The following is a 21,302-nucleotide window of genomic DNA, read 5'->3' on the forward strand; positions in this document are numbered from 1 at the left end:
TGTCGGATGCTATCACTATGTATACAGATACTTGAGAAGATAGACAGCAATGGAAACAGCGTGGATGTATTTCAAATATTACTTAAATTAGTATGCTAGTAGGTCACAGTCAGGGTTTCAGTTGTATTTTGTTGGATTAATCGGTGTTGGATGTATTCACTTTCGAACTGGAACACCGATTATTCAGAAGGGGAGAATAAGGATGTACCAGGTGTTTTTAATGCTGTCTGTGCTACAGCTGACAAGATGTCACTGGATTTTGAAGTACAGTGTCTGGTTACCTAGAGAAGCCAAGGCCTGCCAGAGGTTAGCTGGCAAAAGTGGGGACAGAGTGAAATAGCAAGACTATGGTAACGTAGAGTCTCAGGTATACTCAGGTATAATAATAATAATAATAATTATTATTATTATTATTATTTATATATATATATATATATATATATATATGAATTATTATTATTATTATTATAAATGAAAGTATACCTCTGGATTTTGGTTCAGGGACAAAATTGGCCCTGGTATGAAAAACTTGAGAAATACTGGAATAAACAATAGCTAACAGATTAAATCCATCAGTTATGATTTTTTTAAAAAAAACACCTACCAAGGAAGATATTTTAATGGGCCACTCACTCAGTTTTCCTTAGTTTTCTACTTTATGAAAGACAAGGAGACTTTGTGGCCCTCCATTTCTGTCTGAAAGCAGGGAAGCCACCTGACCTCCAAAACATGGAGGAGGACCAAGCCTAACATTTTTCCTTTCTGGAGAGTCTGCGGGCCAGCCACTTTACCCCTTAGGGCAAATGAAAGGAAGGCAAGATGGAGCTCCTTTAACATCTATACATACTGGACAATATCTAAATCTTCTGCAATAAGTAGAGAGACAATTGCAAAAAAGGTGAAAAACACAAATGGTTGTTAATACAATGGAGGGTTTGTAGGATGATGTCCTGAAGTGAAGTCCATTTTGTAGACTGCCAAATCACGCACAGAAAGATTACCTCTGTGTAACATGTGGATTTTATGATTGCTTTTATATTCTTCTTTGATTATCCGTGTCATCTTCCAATGGCACTGATTTTCATTTTTCTTTCTGGGTTTTGACTTTCTTTTCTTTGGATTGACTTTCTTTTCTTTCTATTATTGTACAGAGTCCAAAATTGTGAGTGGGTCTGCTTATACGTTTTTAAAATAATAAATAATTATTTATATAATTATTTACTATTATATAATAAATAAATGTGGGCAAGGGTGGGGAGGATATTGTTCAGGCTGCCTTTGAACTTACACAATTCATACTTTCTAAATGAATAAAAGTAAAGCCTCCTTCTAGTCCAGCTCAATCTGTGAAATACAGTGTAGTTTATGCCAAGACCATCAAAGAAATGTCTACTATTTTAGCAGATTTTTTTTTCAATTGCCATATTTGTAAGAAGCCTCAGCAAAACACTACCAATATAACTGGAGACCAACTAGATCACACTTAATAGTAAGTTGTGCTATGATGTGCTTGTTGTTGGATTAATATAATCTATGGATCTAATATATTGTGGCCTAGCATCAAGTGGAAAACAGGCCACTATAGATCATTAAAAGATTCATTGTTAAAAAGTAGCTTGTGCATTACAGATGAATGACATTTCATCTCAGAAAGACATAGTCAATTTTCAGGCACAGTAATTAATAGCAAATTGTGAGAAGAAGTGGCATTTATTCTACGATTTGCAAAGTGTCGCATTGCTATAGCTTTACCAAAGATATTCCTACAATATCTGATCTGCAAAACTTTGTTGTCTTCAGTAAGACTTCTCCAATACTGTGCCCTCCATGTTTTTGGACTAAAAATTCCATAATCCTCCAGCTTTCAGACTGATGGGAATCAAACTGTAAGGTATCTTAGGTAAGTTATCTTAGGGTACCACAATGGAGAAACTTGTTCTTACTCATGAAATTTGGAAAACACCAAGACAAATACAATCCAAAAGTCATCTTTGATGCAGTGGCATATGCGGTGGAGATCAAAAAGGTCAAGATGGTGGCCACTGTGGCGTAATTGAAGCCCTGCCCCTTTAATCTGCATTAACAAAAAAGGCATGCTTTGATCATGCTGCAGCAACCATCTTGACTTTTTTGCTCCCCACAACACCACCACTTCGATGGCCCAATAAACCTATTTTATTTTGTTTTTGCCTGACTAGCTGCTAATAATGCTTGGGTTCTCAAATATATCAGAACATGATAGGTAGGGAATTTGGTTTAGTGAATTTCCAATTGTTTAGACCTTCTTTAGTCACCTTTAACTGTGCAGAAGCCTCCAGTTAGATGTATCTGAGTTCAGGCTTATACTGTGAATTCTTTCCACCTTGAATAATGGGGCAGTTACAGTTTGTGACAAATTAAAAACTACCTAAAGAGGGGATTCAGATTCTGATTCTAACAAAACAAAACCTGGTTCAAACTTTTATTTTATAATACATGTTGTGTGAGTAATTATAAACCTAAATATTTGTGGAATTGTCAGATTATTCTTTTCCAAGGTCAGGGAGTTAAAAAATTATTTTTCTCATTTGGGTGGAACATATTAACTTTTCAATCAATTGCCCATGTTGCTGTTTTGGGAATGAGAAGCAATTTAACAAAATCTATAATCTCATTTAGTTTATCATTGCAATCCAAAGATTAATTAATTCTATGAACCCAGGAGATTTAAAGAAAAAGAAATTTTGAAAAACAAAACAAAACCATAGCTTACTAAAGCTTGGCAGCATTACTCAGAGTAAAAATACTTAAAAATAAGGGAAACTAGCGGTAGAATTCCAGCGTATCTGATATTCTTGTAATTGGGTGGTTCCTCAAGATTGCTGGTTTCAAGCTGAATTTGTATTCCCACTTACCTAGAAGTAAGTCCACTGGATTTATGTCTGCAGTTTTAGGGTCATCCACACAGTCCCCTTGGCCTGGTTCTGAGAAGGCCTGTTTACCAGTTAGTGGGATGGGCGGGCGGGGGGTCCTCAAACCAGAGCTTCTACCTGGGAGCCAGCCTGCCACTTGGGCTAACTGAAGCTGAATGAAAACAGTCCAGGCAGAAATTTGGTTTTCCAGTGGATTTGAAAGGGGGAGGAGCCTGAGGGTGGTCAACAACCTTCAGGGCTCCAATTGGCCACTCCAGGATCAACCCTTCCCTCCTGCCACATGGTGCCCTGCTTCTGTGGCCATTTCTCCTTTGGCTGCCAGAGAGAATAGAATCTTGACTGGCAACTAAAGTTTTATTTTTGCTTTGATAGGAATCCCAATCATGTTGGAAGCATTTGATGAATGTAATGTTCCTACTATTAGCTTCTACTTCTACTTCCAGTACAACGATCCCTGCCCTTATCTCTGCATTCCATGACAGGAAATGGCAAGGGACTCACAATAGGAAGAGAGGCAGGCAGTGGAGCAGGCAAAGAAGCCCTTCCCTTCTCTTCTGACAGCAACCGTAGCAACTGCTGCCTTCCATTGTGTGAAGGTAAGGTAGCAACATTTCTGGCCTTGTTGTCAAGGCAGGACAAAAGGACCACTGGGGTGGGCAGTGGTTTTCCACTTCTGTCCTTGAAAGTGGTTTTCCACTTATCTCAAGGACAGGAAGATAGCATAATTTTGGGATCTGTGGAAGAGCTCTTAGTCAGATAGGGTTGCAGAACAATCCCACCTTGATAACAAGCATTCTGGAGGATCCATAGCCATGCTAGCATAAACCCTGCAAAGCGGAAAAGAAGGAAGAGTGGTATTTCTACTTCCCCTGCTTCCTAGGAGGGAGGAAGGGAGGGAATGGATGACCTTCTAGTGAAACCATGGCTAGAACTCGTATCAGCACCTTCTGAGGATTAGGAGGCTATGGGTCCTGCAGATCCAAATCCTACTTAAGCAACTCTTCTGGACCATTCTCAAGGCGGGTACAGCTCAGCCAAACTAACAAGCCAGTATAACAAATACTGGACAGGAATTGTTATAAATATTTTTCCTAGTGACTCAGCAGAGATTTGAATTTGGATCTTCAAGTCTGAAGGTCAGCATTTCCCTCTGTCACTGAAGGAAGAGACTGCATAGGATTGTAGCCTAAAGAATATCAATAAATAATATTGAAAATTCCATCTGCAAATTAAACACAATACTTTGGTTTATTATATTATTTACTGACAAACGATATAATCAAGTATTTTAATATCTAGTTTGGGCCCAATTGCACATTCCCCTGACTGTTGGCAAGAGATTCTCTGAAAGCCACCAGTGAAGGGAGGCTTCCCCTCCATCTTTTGGGACCCAGAGGCCAAAAGATGAAATCTGAAAAGGTGAGTACTTCTAGTCTACCTCTTCTGTTCTCAGTTCCACCACCATCATCACGTTTGGACTGGAATTGAGAAAAAAAAACAAAACCTGTGGTGTTATATCATCCTGATCTGCAAGGCAAACAAGTATGTCTTGAACAGTAGCAAGGCAAAGGTCCTGTTAGTTTTTGTGTTTTAAATTTTTGATTATGACTTTGTCATTTTATCTTTAGTTGATTATTAGTCATTCAAAGCACCACTTTTTGGTATATTGAGGAAGTGAATAAATGTAGTATAAACAAAGTCAGGGGAATACTAGGAAAGAATTCACAGTATAAGCCTAGAGACAAAACAAGAAGTGATCTGTTTTGAATATAACAGTGGCAGTGTGAGCCTAAGAAAAATTCAGATTAAAAAAAGATCTAAGTTCTGATACAATGTTGTAAAGCATGTGTCTATTTAAGGAGCAGTCTCAAATGTAAGGATGCTACTATTTTTGCAATACTATTCTTAAATGCAGAGGTAAGGGCTGGTTCTTACACACAACATTTGATTTCTCTATGCTTCCTTGTTCTACAGTTGCTGGCAGCTCAGGATCTATATTTAAAAAGAATGCTAATAAAAAAGTATGTGTCTGTGATTGAGGCAGGCCTCCAGAGGCTTTGGAGCTCAACTCTCATCAGTTCCAATCAGCATCACCAGTGGTGATGGATTGTGCCTGTTGTTGCCCAGATTGGGACTAGATTTCTGAGTTTTCCTCTGGAATGAGAGTGGGGAATAATTACAACTGCAAAGAAATAACCAAGTAATAAAGAAACTTTCCATGAACAGACACTATTTCTTCTTTTTCTACAACTCTACTGGTGCCCATGGATACTTGCACAGGGGGATGGGAGACAAATGATGTTTGTGATGACATCATCAAGCAAATGCCATGGCTTACATATTTGTGTCAGATGTTGTGACACAGATATAATGGTGGCCTTTGTGTGATTATATTACCTGTTGTCATTTTGATGTCACTGTAGCTTGTTCCAAATGCTGCCATCACCACTCTACTGTATTTTCTCCTCTCGACTCAAAATCTATTGAGAGTAATTCAATATTACCTGCTCACCTGTTCTTTTTTGGATAGCTCCTTTCATTTGCCTAAATCATTTCTGCCCATAAAGCTGACTTAAAGCAGAAACAGTTTTTGTGCCTACCAAATTGAAAGCCCACCTTAAATAGCCCACCTTGACTAATATTGAATAGCTTAGTAGGTTTGGAACAAGTGAGTATTTGGATGGGAGAGCATGAAGAAATATAGTCTAGATGGAGAAGTAAAACAAAATCCTAGGAAAAAAAGCAATGACAAACTAGTTTTGTATTACCACCAAGAAAACTATAGTTACCAGAAGACAGGCACAACCTGAGAAAGACTTCATATTTTTTAGACTGAAAGCCAATTAATTGTCTTGTGAGTTTTCTACCCACCACTATGGTGTTTAGGAGTACATAGCCAGCACTTGCTGTCAAGATCACAGTCCATTCCATGTTTATTATTGGCAGGAAAAGAACCAGAGCATAGTGATTCACTGGCAAGTATTTCTAAATGTTTAAGGTGGGATAACTGACCTTTTCAAAAACCCCACGATGAACCAGATGAACCACGATGAACTGGAGTCATTTGTCGAGACGGGCAGGGAAGAAATGTACTAAATAAATAAATAAACCAGCCTCTGTTATCAACATGACTGGTGTGGAGTGCATTGATGGAACCGGAATTATCAATATGTTTTGCTAATTTCAGCGCAAGTATGGACAAGACAGAACCAACAGCAGTTCCCTTGGCTGTGACAGGCTGCTTGTGGTAGGCAGAATAAATCATGGGGAGGCTATATTGTATTACTCAGTTTCTCACTCTGGTTTTGGGGTTTTTTAAGCAACCACACAGAAGCGGAGTTAGAGAAACCAGAGGGGTAGAAACTTGGCTAGAGCAGGATTTTGGAAGAGTTCTGTGTGCCCATATGCTGCTCATTGACTGAAATAAAGCATCTCCCTTGCTTCTACATTCCTTCTTTTGTCTGGATATTTTTTTTAAAGTTAGCCACTCAGGCATACAACAAATTGGGCAACATTTGTCTCAACCCACAAAATACAATCAGATCAATCACCCTTCGTCCTCCACTCCGTAAGATTGTTCCCCGTAAGGATTTTACCTCCAAGCCTTAATGATAAATCACAGTAGGCTTAGAAGTTTGATTATCCAAATCTACAAGAGCCTACTGTTTAAATGGCAGAAGAGGACTATATATGAAGCTAAGAGTAAATGCTTTTTTAAACAACAACAACAACTTTAAATTCATAACAAATGAAAATTATTGCAAGAGAAAGTTTCTCACTATATTTATGTTTATAAGGAATGTTGTACAAAACATAGTGCATCAGCTTTGTCTAAACATTACTTAGGTGCAAATACACAAATATATTTAAAAAAACAAGGTGCATACTTTACAACATAACTTACAGTACTATAAATATAGTTTATATACATGTTAACATATTTTAAATCATGATCTTCATACATACATACATACATTTATATCTATATCTATATAAAGACTATTCAGTGCTTTGACTTTATTATGAATCTGCACTTTACACATAAATATTTGCATTGTTAATCCAAAAGCAAATAAATTCCCAGTCCAGAGGCTTTAGTAACCTTTCAGTTTTAGGCTACCGGTACAGGGAGTTCTCCTGGATTTTGATCAATGGTGTTGATGTTCCTTCAATTTAAGACTTGCCTTTTCATTTAAACTGTTCAGCAGGTCCTAAAAGAGGGGCTGCAACGGAATGACGGCGGGGTGTGGGGACAGGAGGGATGGGAACAGAGTGTGCGGCAAAGGAGGAAAAGCCAAATGGCTCGAATGGAGAACCGAAGCTGGAATGACCGGCAACTGGGGTGGCCCAACCATGGCTGTGTGGCCCGTAGGGCAAAGCCTCGGCCCAACTGACAAATGAGGTAAAGGGACTCGTGAAAGAGCTGGGACCTGGGAAAGAAATTGCTGGTGAGGCTGAAGGACCTTAAACGTACTTGCTGTGGCTGCAGCAGCAGCGGCCGCTGCCGCCGCCGCCGCATGCTGCTGAAGAACAGTGTGGTGGATCATGGTGACAGAGGTAGAACACAGAGGCTGCTGTTGCAAAGGGAGAGGCGGGAGAGGAGCACTGGAAGGTTGGAGTGCAGCTGGAGGAAAGGTCAGCTTCATCTTACTAGCTAACATGTTTTGCTGGATGATCTGGTGATAGGCCTCAAGCTGCAGATCCTTGAATTTGTCATGGTTTTCAGTGGGCAAGAGCAGCGCATGTTCAGGGAAGGTGAACGGGGCAAGGATCTGTTCTGTGGTTAAGAAAGCATGGCTGTTCATGTGGGTTTCCTTCAAGTGCAAAGGAGGCATACCGTTCAATATATCTGGGGCATACCTCAGCCACTCGTTAGCTGGTGGGTTCCGCTTCTGTTGTGGTGTAGTCTCAGCAACTTCATCATGACACAGAAAGGCTTTAGTGGGAGGTTGATTTGGATTTCTTTCAAAGGTGGACATTTTAAGGGAAGCCTGGGTTTCAGGAACACCCACATTTTTGTGTTTTTGTCCTTCCAGCATGTCCTTGGATTTCCCTGCTGCTGAAATGCTATGTTCAGTAACAGGAGAAGCAGAATGTGTGGATTCTTCCAGACAGGGAGTATGCTCTGAGATGGAACAGTTTGAGCCTTGGATATTTTCTGATGAAACTAGATGTTCAGGTGGTGAGTCTGTGACTGGCTGCATTTTGTTTTCTATGTTTTTTGCATAATCTGTACTGGAATGAGAACTTGTTTGCTCTGGATTTTCTTCAGTTGGTTTTTTGGGAGAATCCTCAAACTTCACAACTTCTGATGGAGATCTGACACTGATATTCCTTCTTGGTCTCCTCTCTATAAATATATCATGAATCCTTGTCCTTTTTCTCCTTCGTTTCCGTTTAGGCTTACAAGCAACTACTAATTTGCTTAACTGCCTGACATTCTCTTCTGAAAAACAGGTTTGTGCTGCTGAACTTTCATCTGAAGAATAAGAGTGGATATGATATCTTCGCTTTCTGTGGGATCTTTCTGGCTCATCAGTGACAGAATTGTAGGCTCTCTTTATGGGTTGTGCCTGATTTGTGCATTTTTTATCAGGATAATGGCTTAAATGTTTATGGTCTGGGCTACTGCATTGTCTTCTGGTAGTCCAGTTACAAAATGGTCTAGAGTAAACTGAGTTGCATCTTCCAGAATTAGATCCTGCTTTATTTGATTGTCTATGAGAGATCGGCTTGTTCTTTATCCATAGTTGGTTAGAATTAATGCAACAATCCCTATTGTCATTTGTGGTCCAAACTGTCTGAGCATTTTGGTTCCTCTGGACATTGGTGGTTATAGATATGGTTTCAGGATAGTCAGTGTCCTCCTTTGCAAGTATTTTGGCCGCTTCCTCTAATTGCTCCAAAACTAAATCTCCGGACTGACTTTCATTTATGCTTTGTTCCAAAGTACTATGAAGCTTCTGATGTTTATCGATATCAATACAGTTATTTTGCGGTTTAGCTACTGGACAATTTTCAGCACTGAGCTTCGTAATTTCTTCATAATGGTGACAGCATTGCTTTCTCCTCCTTTTCCTCTTCCTATTCCTATAAAACCATTTTTCATGTGTCCTTTTGTTCCAGCCTTTGTTTTCTTCTTCATTGGCAGATTTGAGAATGTTATATTTTTCTTTTTTTCCAGCTGACTGTGAAAGATCTAAGCATAATTCATCTTGTTTTTTCTCAAGATTACAGCTCTCTGTTGAAGAAATCTGTGCTACAGCTGCATAATCAGTATTCACTGAAAGAGATTCATCTGGATGATCGCAGTCCAAGTCCTGGCTAGATTCAGCCTTATGGGTTGAATTAGAAATATTTGATGGCTGTTTATTTTTCTCCAGGGACTCACTTGATCTTGATGATCTGAAGTCAAAACATAAAGGATTACAACTGTATGAAATAGATGGCTCTGTGTTTGTGTAAAGTAACATTTCACATGGCCACTGAAGGATGGTGTATCCATGTTTGTTAAGTACAGGAACAAATGGCTCACAAAGCCTTTTTGATGGAATTTGTTTATTAGGCAGAGCTCTCATTTCCCCTTCAGAATTGGCTGGAATTGGTCCATCAGATGTGCATTCTTTAATTTCAACTTCAGAAGTCAGTGAACCATTGCTAATGTTTGGATCATTTTCTTCTTGGATATCGTGCTGCAATAAATGTTCTTCATTCACAGGTAGGACTGCACAAGCATTTCCCATGTGCTCATTACCATTGATTTCCACAGGAACGGCTTGGCTTCCAGAAGCTCCTCTGGTTAGCATTTCATCAGGTAAAGCTGCAGAATATGTCTCAGTGCCACAGCTGTCTGAATCAATAAGCTGAAGCCCTTTTAAATGAGAAAGAGGGTATCTTAATTCTGGGACCTGCTGTATCCCATTCCCTTCAATGGGTGGTTCATTTGAATCTTGTGCTGGGATTGACTCTACATTATCAACATCATGTTTCTCCATCAGTGGAGCAATGGAACTAGGTTTCTCATCAAAACACAAGGTTATTTCTTCTGCTGATGAGACTGGAAGATTGCCAGGCCCAGGAACAAACCGGCTTCTTCGACTAATTCCATGTTCAGCTGATGTTTCATCATTATATTCATAGAAAGCAGCAGCTGATGATTCTAGTTTGATGGATGCTTTCTTTGGAAATGCAAAAGAAAACCCTACTTTATGTCCATGGAGTCCCTGCACTTGATCTCCAAGCTTAATGTCTGGTCCACTGTTAGGTGTAGTTTCAGGCATCAGTGGAACAACAGATGCAACATTGCTAGCAGCCTTTGAACTGTGCAATAGTGCAAAGTTGAATTCTTGTTCCTTTTTGGCAGAGTCAATGAGAGCACACTGAGGAATTTCATTAAAATTATCTCGGACCATAACCGTGGTGGATCTGAACATTGGACCACTCCCTGGAGCACTGAAACAACAAAACAAAACAAAACTTTTCTATCAGTACAAATCATATTGAATTCAAAAGCATGCGAAATGCTCAACTAACAATACAGCAATAAGGTTTTCTTTTACAATACAAACTGAATAAGTAAATAAATGTTTCCTTTTAAAATCAACATAATCCTGACAGTTTAGGGGCAAAACAATTCATATATTGACATTTCTTGATTTCTAAAGAGAGTGTTGCACCCAAACTTTCCTTAGGCTTTTACAGAGTAGTTACTACTAATTCATAACTTCTGTCACCAGCAGTGCTGATTCTTCATACAGTTGAGCACAAATTGCCTTTTAACATTGGTGGACAGAGAAGCTGGTGGCAGAAAAGTGGATAAGAACATACTGTAAGAGCAGCCCTGCTGGATCAGGCCAAATCCATGTAATTCCAAGTTTTGTTTCTCAAAGTGGCCTATTAGATGCCACTGTGTGCTTTCAAGCAGGAGATGGAGACCTACCCCTCTGCCATCATTGTTCCCCTGCACGGTTGTTTGGAAGTAAGGTTCTCCTCAGCCCCAGAATAACACTGAGCCTTCAAGACTAATATCCCAGATGAATCTATCCCCCATGAATTTATCCAATCCCCTTTTAATTATGCTTTAAATTCATTATGTGTCCTGAGAAGATGTGTTTCCTTTTATCTGTTTTCAGTCTCCTTCCACTCTGCTTGATTGGACGGCTCCTGTCCCTAGAGGAAGAAAAACTTTTCCTAATCCATTTTTTCCCATGCCATGCATGATTCTATCCATGTTAATCATCTCCCTTCCCTGTCACTGTTTTTCCAAGCAAAAGAGTCCCAAACTCACTCGCCTTTTCTTATACAAAAGGTACTTGAGTCCTCTCTTCATTTTGGTTGTTCTTTTGTGCACTTTTCCCAGTTCTATTATATTTTTTTCAAGTGTGGTAACCAGAACCAAACAAACTACTCCAGCTGCAAATGCACCACAGGGTTGTTTATAAGAGTATTACAGTGTTAGCACTGTATTATTATTTTTCAGTTCCTTTCCTATTGGTCCCAAGCGTGGAATTCGCCTTTTTTCACAACTGCCACATGTTGTGGTGACATTTTCATTGAGCTGTCCACTATGACTGAAGGGATGACTAATGAATCACTTGACACTTACTTAAATAATTGCCATTTTGTTGACAATTCACCCAGTTTAAAAGAAATCCTTCCAGAGCTCTTCATACTCATTGGTGGTTTTTATTACCTTGAGTGGTTTGGTCTTCTCTGCAAGCTTGATCTGCTCATTGCTTACCCCTAAGTCAAGATTATTTATGAAGCAATCAGAAAGTACCAAGAGTTCACTTTCAGCATCCTCTGTATACTGAAGGTACATAGAGGCTTGAGGAGTGCCTTACCTTCCTCCATTGAGAAAATTATTCACTTATTCCTGCACTGTGCTTTCCGTTTTTAACTGATCAGTAATTCATAAAAGGACAGACCCTCATCCCATGGCTGTAAGTTCATGAAAGCAACTTTGTCAAAGGCTTTTTGAAAATTGAAGTATACAGTGTCAACAAGGTGACCTCCATCCATTAGCTGTTGATACTCCAAAAATTCTAAAAGGTTGGTAAAGCAAGCTTTCTCTTTGTGAAATCTATGCTGGGTTTTTTTCCCCCAGCAAGGCTTGTTCCTCTATGTAGCTGGATATAATATCCCTTGGATTCGTTTTTAAAAAAAATTGGTGTCACATTGGCTACCTGCCAGTCCTGTGACACTGAATTTGATTTGAATGACAAGTTACATTGCTTTGCCTGGAGCTCAGCCTTTTCACAACAGGGTTTTTAAAGAACTCTTCAGTCAATACCATCAGAACCCAGTGATATATTACAATATATTCTCTCAAGATGTTCCAGAATATCCCTGCTAGCAATTTCCCTGTTTGCATGTATGCTAAATGTAACAGCATTCTGGTCACTGCTTTCTACTGGTCCCACAACAGTTATGTCTCACACCAGATCGAAGTCACTACTTAGGATTAAATCTAGGGTTGCCTCTTCTCCTGTTGGTTCCATAAACACCAGTTTTAAGAAACAATTATTTATGATTTCTGGAAATTTGGTTTCTTTATCACGGCCTGACCATGAAAAAATGAATATACCCAATCTATAAGAGGGTAACTGAAGCCCCCTATTGTTACAAAGATTTTTCCTATGCATGTGTCCCTGATCTCTTTCAACATTAAGATCATCCCCATTATTCTGATCAGGTGGGCATAGCATTGCATGAATTTAATTTACATTAGTGACCAGATATTGACATTCATAATAATTTTGTGAAAAAAACCCTGATCTTTCAGTGTTGTCTAATATTTTAGATTTTACATCCTCCTTGATATAACGAACAACTCCTTGATATAAAAACCAGTATGCCGATATCTTTTCTTTCTATAAAATTTGTATTCAGGAATGACCATGTCCCACTGATTATCTCCATATCACCTGGTTTCTGTTATACCCACTATAGCTACATATGTTCTCTTTCAGAATCTAGAAGTCAGATTCCCCCATCTTGCCTTGGCTTGGCTTGGCATAACTATAGACCTTTTTTTTACTTCAAATGGTGTTGATATGAGTCTTTTTCACAACATTTTTGTTATACTATCATTTCCTGATTGACATGAACACCCATTAGTCCACTTCCAACTTTGGTTCTTTTACTTAGACTATTTCCTGAAATAGCTATACCTCTTTGAACTGGTTGTTGCCCAGCACCCATTGGTTTTCTCCAAGGATCAGTTTAAAAGCTGTTCTGTCACTTTTTTGATGTTATTTACCAATAGCCTGGTTCCATTTTGGAACCAGGAGCCAGGAGTCTTTCTCTCTTGTACTGATCCAGCCCATCCCAAAAGGTTTTCCAGTGCTTAAACCACTCCACCTGATACCACTTCAGCCACACTTTGAGACCACTGAGCAATACTTGTCTAGCTGGCCCCACATGTGGAACAGGTAGTGTTTCTAAGGACACTACTTTGGCAGACCTGGACCTCAGTATGAATTTGGCTTCCAGGGCTGGCTAACTACATTTTCCAATATCATTGGTGTCAACATAGGTCATGTCAGCAGTATCTAGCAGCTTGGTGCCAAACACAGTCCTCCCTGACACTGTCTGACAGCTTAACTAGACAGCATAAGAATTCTATAACATACATATCAAACAGGCAAGTCACCATTCAGTCTACACACCAGTCACAAACCCATGTGTCTGCATTTCTAATGATCAAATCACCCACTGCTGCAAGTGCTCCACTGCCTGGAGGAGTATCTTTGGCATGGCAGGAACTGGGCTCATCATCCAAACATGGGGTCCTTCCTTATCCTTGAAATGATTTGCCTAAGTATCTGTCTGCCTAAGTATCTGTCTGCCTAAGTATCCTTAGTTTGGCCACCTTGGAGATAGGAATTCAAGGGAAAAGATTTGTTCTCTGATAGTCAAGAGCTCATAGCATAAAGTACAAATCCATGATTTATGCACAACAGGCGAATAGTTGTACATTTGATCCTCTATGCAAAAACTAGAAAGTACTCCCTCCCCAGCTGGTGTTCTATGTTTGTACTAGTTATTGTTGATAACTTTGCATACTATTTCTTTAGGAACCATTTCACCTAAAAGGTAGTCCCTAAATTATATGTTGAGAGTTTGGAGCCCTGGCTTCCTCATCCAGTAGCTATACTGACTTTGGCACTTCGTGTCTCAAGGTGGAAGGTGAGCGTGTTTCCTCCCCTGCTAAATTCCCTCAAAAAAATATCCTCCTGTTAATCCTCCTGTTTGCTCGCTCTGGCTGTTACCTTCAAACTGATCGGTGAATCAGCTGCAATGGTGAGCCCCTCACCCTCAGACCATATGCTTGGCAAGCAAGCAAACACACAACCCATTCACCAAAATTGAAACATACAGCTTCACTCCATTAGCTAAACAACTCTCATTTAATGCAGCTGATCAGTTCCACAGGCTCACCAGCTGCCTCGTAAGATTCCCCTGTTCCTGTTTTACCTCCTGTTCACTTGTTGTGGTCATGAACTCCCAGTCAAGGAATGCTGACTAGGTGGACAATTTCTCCAAGGAAAAGAGTTCTGCCAATAATTTTTCAAGGGCATGTATCCCGCTTCCAATAACAGTAGCGCTGCTATTGAGAAAGCCCAATGGGAGGAATTCCCTTATGACATCTTCCCTTGGAAATGACAGAAGGGAGTATGGCAACTGTAAAAATGTAAAAATACCATATGCTACCTGTGAGAATTCCATCAATATTTACTGAAATTCTTGCTGGAAGTTTTGGCAAATCCAGCATGCCTCATTAAGATGTAAACTAAGTTGCCCAAAATGCAACTCTGAGGAAGCTGTTTGTTGCCACTCCCACTTCCTGTTTTTCTTTTTCCCTTTTTCTCCACCCGGGGAGAGGCAGCATGGATGCTGCTCTCTTCATCAGGGTCATGGGCTTGGGCCTTGATGAGGGATTCTGCCCCTTTCTTTCACACACCTCTTGGCAGCTGTACAGCTGAGAGTTTAGGGCAAAAGTAAGTATTTAGAAAGAAAAGAAGAAGAAAGGAACATCATCTTTTCCACCAAGATGGATGTAACAGAAGCAACAAAGAATAAAGTCATTAAGCTTCTTTTTACTTCTTAACTTAATGTGTCTAAGTGTGTGATTCTTTATGCTTGGGAGGACTGAATCTGTGTTTCTCTGGCATGCTCATTGATGCTATCTAAGATAATTTTCTTTTTCTGTGCCAGCTTCTAAGCTGTGTTATAAATTCTGCTCCATTTCAGTGGTTCTAGTGGGCCATTGAATTTGGCTTCAATTCTCACCTCTTTTGAAATAATCCCTAAAGCTTTTCTGGTGGTGGTTATAGAATTGAATAAGAACTGGTAAAAATAAATGCAGAAGGATTTTTCTGCCCAGAAGTAGTTCCAGAGCTTGGGAGATTCTTGATCAAGATGTCCTCAATGGCCACCCCTTCCTCTCATTGGGATCACCTCTTCCTCATTTCTATTCTCCCTTTGATTGATTTGTCCTTTTCCTCTGAGCTCAATATCCATAATGGCCTAATGGGAAAGTTCAGCATTCCCTATTTTGGTGTTCTGCAAATATATTAAGATAACAACATGCAGTGACTGAGAAATCTTGGAGCCATATTCCAAACACACCTAGAGCTCAATAAGTTGTAGAAAAGCAGGGAGAATGAGAGTGAATGGATGCTTTGTACCTTACTTTTCTTTCCCTTACTGGTTCCTAGAGACACCAGTCAGCCACACAAAGTTGAGGGGCTATAATAGTTAAGCTTCCAGTTATAACCTTCTGGAGCTATGGATCTTGGTAGCTGTCCACTGATGACTGACCTTAATACCCTGATCAACAGCAGAATTTCTGTTAGATAAAACCTGCCTATATAAACCATTATCTAACATTTTCTTTCCTCTTGGAATTTTTAAAATTACTCCTGTATTACATATTGCCAAAGTTTCTGGAACACAGATCAATGTGTGCAACTCCTTGACAAGTTCAGTTAGTTTTAGTAGCACTCTACATTCCTCACAAAGAACCCCTGCTGGTTACTGTGGTGGCTTGAGGGATTTTGATGTAAATAATATGCATTAATATTTATTGAGGTAAAGACAATTACAATTTTAAAAAGAAATATAACAACATGGATCTAATAAAACTTTACCATACTGAGAGGTGTGCTGAAAAATATTCAGGTATTCCACTCAGTCTCATTAGTATGTTAGGTCATATTTCTTTCCATGCAAGAGTTCTGTGCCTTGGAAAATTGAGCATATACTTAGTTGCTGAATCTTTCATTTGGTCTAATGTAACCCTCTTTATGGAAAAAAGCACTATGATTCCAGTCTACATTTAACTACTAGCTCCCTTCCCTTATATCTGGGCAAACTAACTAGCCAATTACCTGAAAGCCACAAGGACAGAATAACAGCTGAGTTTTCCATAGGCTTTCTCTGTCAGAGAAAGGTAGAATTTGTCTTGAATTTGACTTTTTGATCAGGGATGATACTGCCAAGAGCAATTAGAGGCAGCTCTGAAACCAGAAGAAGGAAGCTAAACAACTCATGAGCTCAGATGGTATTCTCATTCATCCTTTCAATCCATGAAAGAGGACTGGAGAGGTAAAGAATATAGCAGATGAATGACTGCCTATCAAAATGGTGCCTGTGGAAGGGAATTGGTTTCCAGGATCATGATTAGCATTTTCTGGATGAGAAACTAATATACTCTTTGCATCTCACAGAGTAGAAATAATGTTTGGTCACAGAATGTGAGATTCTTCAGGATGAAGAATCTCAGGGGCATGGGGTGGAGAAGAAAACTCTAATGCAAGGATGTCCAGCAATGACTTGTTCCATCTTGAAGGAAATGACAGAAACATCAGGAAGAACACTATTCATGAACTTTGTTATCTATGTACTTGTGCTCAAAATGGAGGAGGAGGAGGAGGAGGAGATCAACTTCAACAGAAAAGAAAATATAATTTAATAACAGATCTGGAGATACGATTCTCATAGTTGGAATATAGCAAATGAAGGATGCAGTTTATCCAAAAAGAATAGAAACAGTTAAAAGGAGGACTGGCACTGTTTGGTCCTGGGCCCAGTGCTCTTCAGCAATTTCATTAATGGGTTTGAGAAAGAGGTGAAGGAAATACTAGATTTGCAGAAGGTTCAAAACAGGATTAGAAAGCTAAAATGTCAAATAGAGAGCTAATACTTCAGAAAATTTTATCTGATCATGGTAGGTTAGAGAAATGTAATCAAGTTCACTTAGGGAAAAAAAAATCAAATGTGCAAACACATGATGGAGAATAATATGTGTGAAAGGGATCTTGGTCATCTTTGATCGCAGTTTGATAAGGCTGCCAAAATGCAAATATAATTTTAGGCTGCACCAACATAATTTCCAAATCATGGGCAGCAAGAGCTTCACTTAATCTATTGGTCAGACCTCACCACAATGACAGTGTCTGACCCTCGACAGCACACTTTAATCAAGATTCAGATAAGCTGGATTCAGCTTATAGAAATCCAACTAGGATGGTTAGAGAGTAGAATGTAAATGAAGAATGATTTGAAGGGACAGGTAATGTTCAGCTTTGAGAAGTGTAACAGAGGATATGATAGCGTTCTCAAAATACCTGCAAGGATGTTTCAGAGGTCAAGAAGGTCCTGCATTCATTCTGGAATGCAGGATCAGGAATAATGGATTTAAGCTGCAGGAAGACAGATTCTAACTGATTGGTAGAGGAAGGGGACTTTTTGACCGTAAGAGCAGTTTAGTATAACCAATTACCAAGAGAGGTTGTGGGGCCCCCTTCACTGCATATGTCCTAGCAGAGATTATACAGCCAGCTATTATGGATGTTTAATTTGGATTTCTGTTCCTAGCAGGGAGTTGGATTTGATGGGGTAAGTGGCTCCTTCCACCCCTACGATTCTACGGTGGCAGTGGCTCTCTAGGCCCTCTTGGAAAGAGTCTTGCTGATCATGATGATTTCCCTGGAAGGAATTGCAGCTGAATTAGAAGCCTTATGTATGCAAAAGATGCCCTCTGCTATTAATCTGCAGCCCCCTCTCCAGTGTTTTTCACTACTTTTTTGGAATGCATGGTGTGGTAGCGATTTTAAAATGACCTTTGAACACATCTTATTAGATACAAAAGTTGTTGTGAGAATATGCGCATAGAACCTCCTGTAGTCATTTGAAATAGTTACCGCAAGAGCCACAGCTACCCTCTACCAGCCAGGCTTGCATTTTCTCTGATGTAGCGTGTAGTACCCTTTAACTGCAGTCCTAAAACATTTATAGCAGCGTCTAAATGTATACTATACCCCGGGGATCCAGCTTGCAATTTCAGATATGTATACACATAGGTTGATCCACTGTCCTTCACCCTCTCTGAAGTACCCCCATTAATAAATATACCATTAAGTATAATACAATCATTAGCACAGCATGGGGTGTTGGATATGGCCCTCTAGCTGTGAGTTATTTAAAGGTTACAAAGGCTTGAGAAGCAAGAGAAAAAGGAGTAATGTAAAAGCCAGGCTGCAACACACTAAAGCAAAATTCTTGGATTGAAAGGGTTTCAGCTCAGCTGAACTCCATAGAGCTGAATATTTTCTGTGAGCCAGATCCTTGCTGTGTTTCAGGTTAAAAGAAGAACTCGAACGCCACCCATTTTAGCTAGTCACGTTCTGTCTATGCAAACATCTCTGAGACCTTCTTCCACACTGTCTGGTTTGGAGGAAAATAGATCATTTAGCACAATCAAAGCAGTAAGTAGGAGAAAGAATTAAGTTGATTAAAAGATATTAATTTAACTTAGGTGGAGATCCAGTGAATGTGAAAGAAACAAGGGTTACGTTAATTAAAACTGCTGACCAAACTGCAACCTGAAGACAAATTCTAGACTTCTGCACTTCTGAAGAGGTTCTTTGCTCCTCAGAAGGCTTGTGCAAAGTGGCTCCCCCAAACCCCACGGTGCTTCTTCTGTCCTACAGAGAGAGGCATCTGTGGGATTGGAAAGTTCCCTCAAAATGGTAGAAGAAGCTTCATGCTGTTCTCCTGCCTGAGATGGCAGGAGAATTGTACTTTCAGATTTGCAAGGTTCTGTTAATGTAGCCTTACAATAAAGTAGAATTAGCTCATCTGGTTGGTTTCCTGTCTGGTCTACCTGGTAAGGCCAACATACACTGAAGAAGCCCCTTCCACTGGAGCACTGCCTCAACACTGAACATCCAGGCAATGCTGCTTTTCTGCAAGCCAAGCACTTTGTTTTTTACTTTTACAGGTCTTGTAAGGACATTAAAAATTACAGGCTAGTGGGCAGAATTTTAGAAGTGGGCCTAGGAACAAAGGAATTCAGGTGCCTGGTCACTGACATATTCCCTAAATGGCACAAACAGCATCTATATCAGTGGAAATAAGAGCAACTACTAAAGGGGTAAGTAATTCATGGACCCTGCACCTCACACTTGGCAACCTAGTTTACATATCTGTTTTGATTTTAGAAAAATGCTAAACGTAGAAAATCATACTTCTTGGATTTGTTTCGATCAGGGATAAATTGTGAAATGAATTTTCTTTAGATGTTCATGTTGCAATGTGACGAACCTGACTGCATTACTGCACAGCTAGATTGCACGTCTCTCACGTAGCCTCAGAATGCTGTATATTCCCTTATAAGGGCATGACTTGTATTTCCCTATTCTCTTTGTACTCACTCCCCCGCCCTGATAGAACTGCTGAATAAAAGGAGGTGGGGGCGTGGCACGCAGGAGGCAGTACCAGCATCCTCCTGAGATGTAGCGTCTCTCATCACAAAAGAATCCTGTACCTACCGTTGTTTTTTCGACCTCACCCTTGCGAGGGAATCGTTGGCTCATTCCCCCCCCCAGGGAATCCCATAGACCGAAGGGCGAAGGACTGGTCGCGCGACGCGACAACTGGGGGCTCGTCCGGGATCCCTTCGGTCTCACGGTGTGATCTCTGTCTAGAGGTGCACTGCCTTCACTCTCGTTACTACGCACCTGGAAAAGGCTCTGCAATCGTAAGTAATGGGCTCCCCACTCTCCAAAGTTTCGTCAGTTCATAGGGACGAACTTTATGATTTAGTGAAGAAGGCTAACTCTTGTCAAAAGGCTAACGGTACGACCATCTTTCCCATTTCAAAAAAATCGGTGACTCAACTCCTACTGTACATGGAGAGACACTGCCCTGTCTATCCTTCAGAGGGGTCGCTCAAAGCATCCACTTGGGAAAGGATAGGAAAATATTTTCATGATACCCCACGAGCACCCGTGCCTATTCTGACTGCCTGGAAGGCTGTCATGGCGGCCATCAACACTCTTTTCCCTCCCCCGTCTTCCCCGGAGACTTGCCCTTCTCCTCCCGACCCAAAAACCCCACCCCCTCTTGCCGCCCATCTCGATGCTGTCTCACCACCACCCCCTCCATACCCAGCCGTTCCTCCTCCCCCTTCAGCTCCAACCCCCGACTCCCCTCAACACCACCCCCTCGGAGGCGCCATCACTGAACTCCTCTCCTCCCCCCTCTCATTGGAAATGGAGAGTCCCTCTGCCTTTCCCATGACCATCGGCCTAGGGGCGGCGGGAGGAAATTTGTATAACAATATTGAACTTAAGGTTTTGAAACAAATCAAAGATGCTGTAACCACCTACGGCTTGCACTCTCCTTTTACTAGGGGAGTTTTAGACTCTTTAGTTACTGCTAACACTGTTATGTTATTGTATGATTGGAAAATGCTTTTTTCTATGCTTATGACCCCGGCGCAATACGTTGTGTGGCAATCTGAATACGACAAAGGGGTGGAAGTAGAAATTAGAAGAGGTCTTCCCGCAGGGGTGACCGCAGATCAATTATTAGGAAAGGGACAATTCGCAACCTTAGTCCAGCAACAGAACTCCCCCCGTCGTAGTTTTGCTATCATTCACATGTGCGCCATGAATGCTCTTAAAAGAGTGGATGATTCCGACTCTCAATCCACCCAAACGTTTCTGAAAATTATGCAAGAACCAAATGAACCATATGCTTCCTTCATAAGTCGCCTTCAGATTGCTTTAGACCGACAAATTGATAATGCCACGGCTAAACAAGAGCTGCTAATGAAACTTGCTTTCTCTAACGCTAATCATGACTGCCAGACCATTCTGCAACCCGCAGTCAATCAACCGGGTATAAAACTTGCAGACTTCCTGCAACTTTGTAGAATCGTTGGTACCACCTCTCATAAAGTGAGCGCTCTCGCTGCCGCCATTACCACCTCGTTGCCTTCTACTAACCCTTCCCCTCAGCTCCATTCCCCGGAAGCCCTCGCAGTCACTCGTCATGGAAATTGCTTCAATTGTGGGAAGCCGGGCCACTTTAAGAATC

The 21,302-nt window shown here is 40.5% G+C and overlaps 1 protein-coding gene across 1 annotated transcript in view; it reads right to left on the bottom strand.

Annotated features, from left to right (window-relative positions):
• Positions 1-6,712: 6,712 nt before the first annotated feature.
• The window catches only part of ZNF804A (zinc finger protein 804A), a 151,141-nt gene continuing 136,551 nt past the window's right edge, over positions 6,713-21,302 (bottom strand). The window contains exon 4 of the mRNA XM_063305288.1: positions 6,713-10,364. Within this exon, the coding sequence (XP_063161358.1) occupies positions 7,124-10,364 (3,241 nt within the window). The 3' untranslated portion in view covers positions 6,713-7,123. The remainder of the gene's footprint in view (positions 10,365-21,302) is intronic.

Source organism: Candoia aspera, chromosome 1 (genome assembly GCF_035149785.1).
Source record: "Candoia aspera isolate rCanAsp1 chromosome 1, rCanAsp1.hap2, whole genome shotgun sequence".
NCBI lineage: Eukaryota > Metazoa > Chordata > Lepidosauria > Squamata > Boidae > Candoia > Candoia aspera.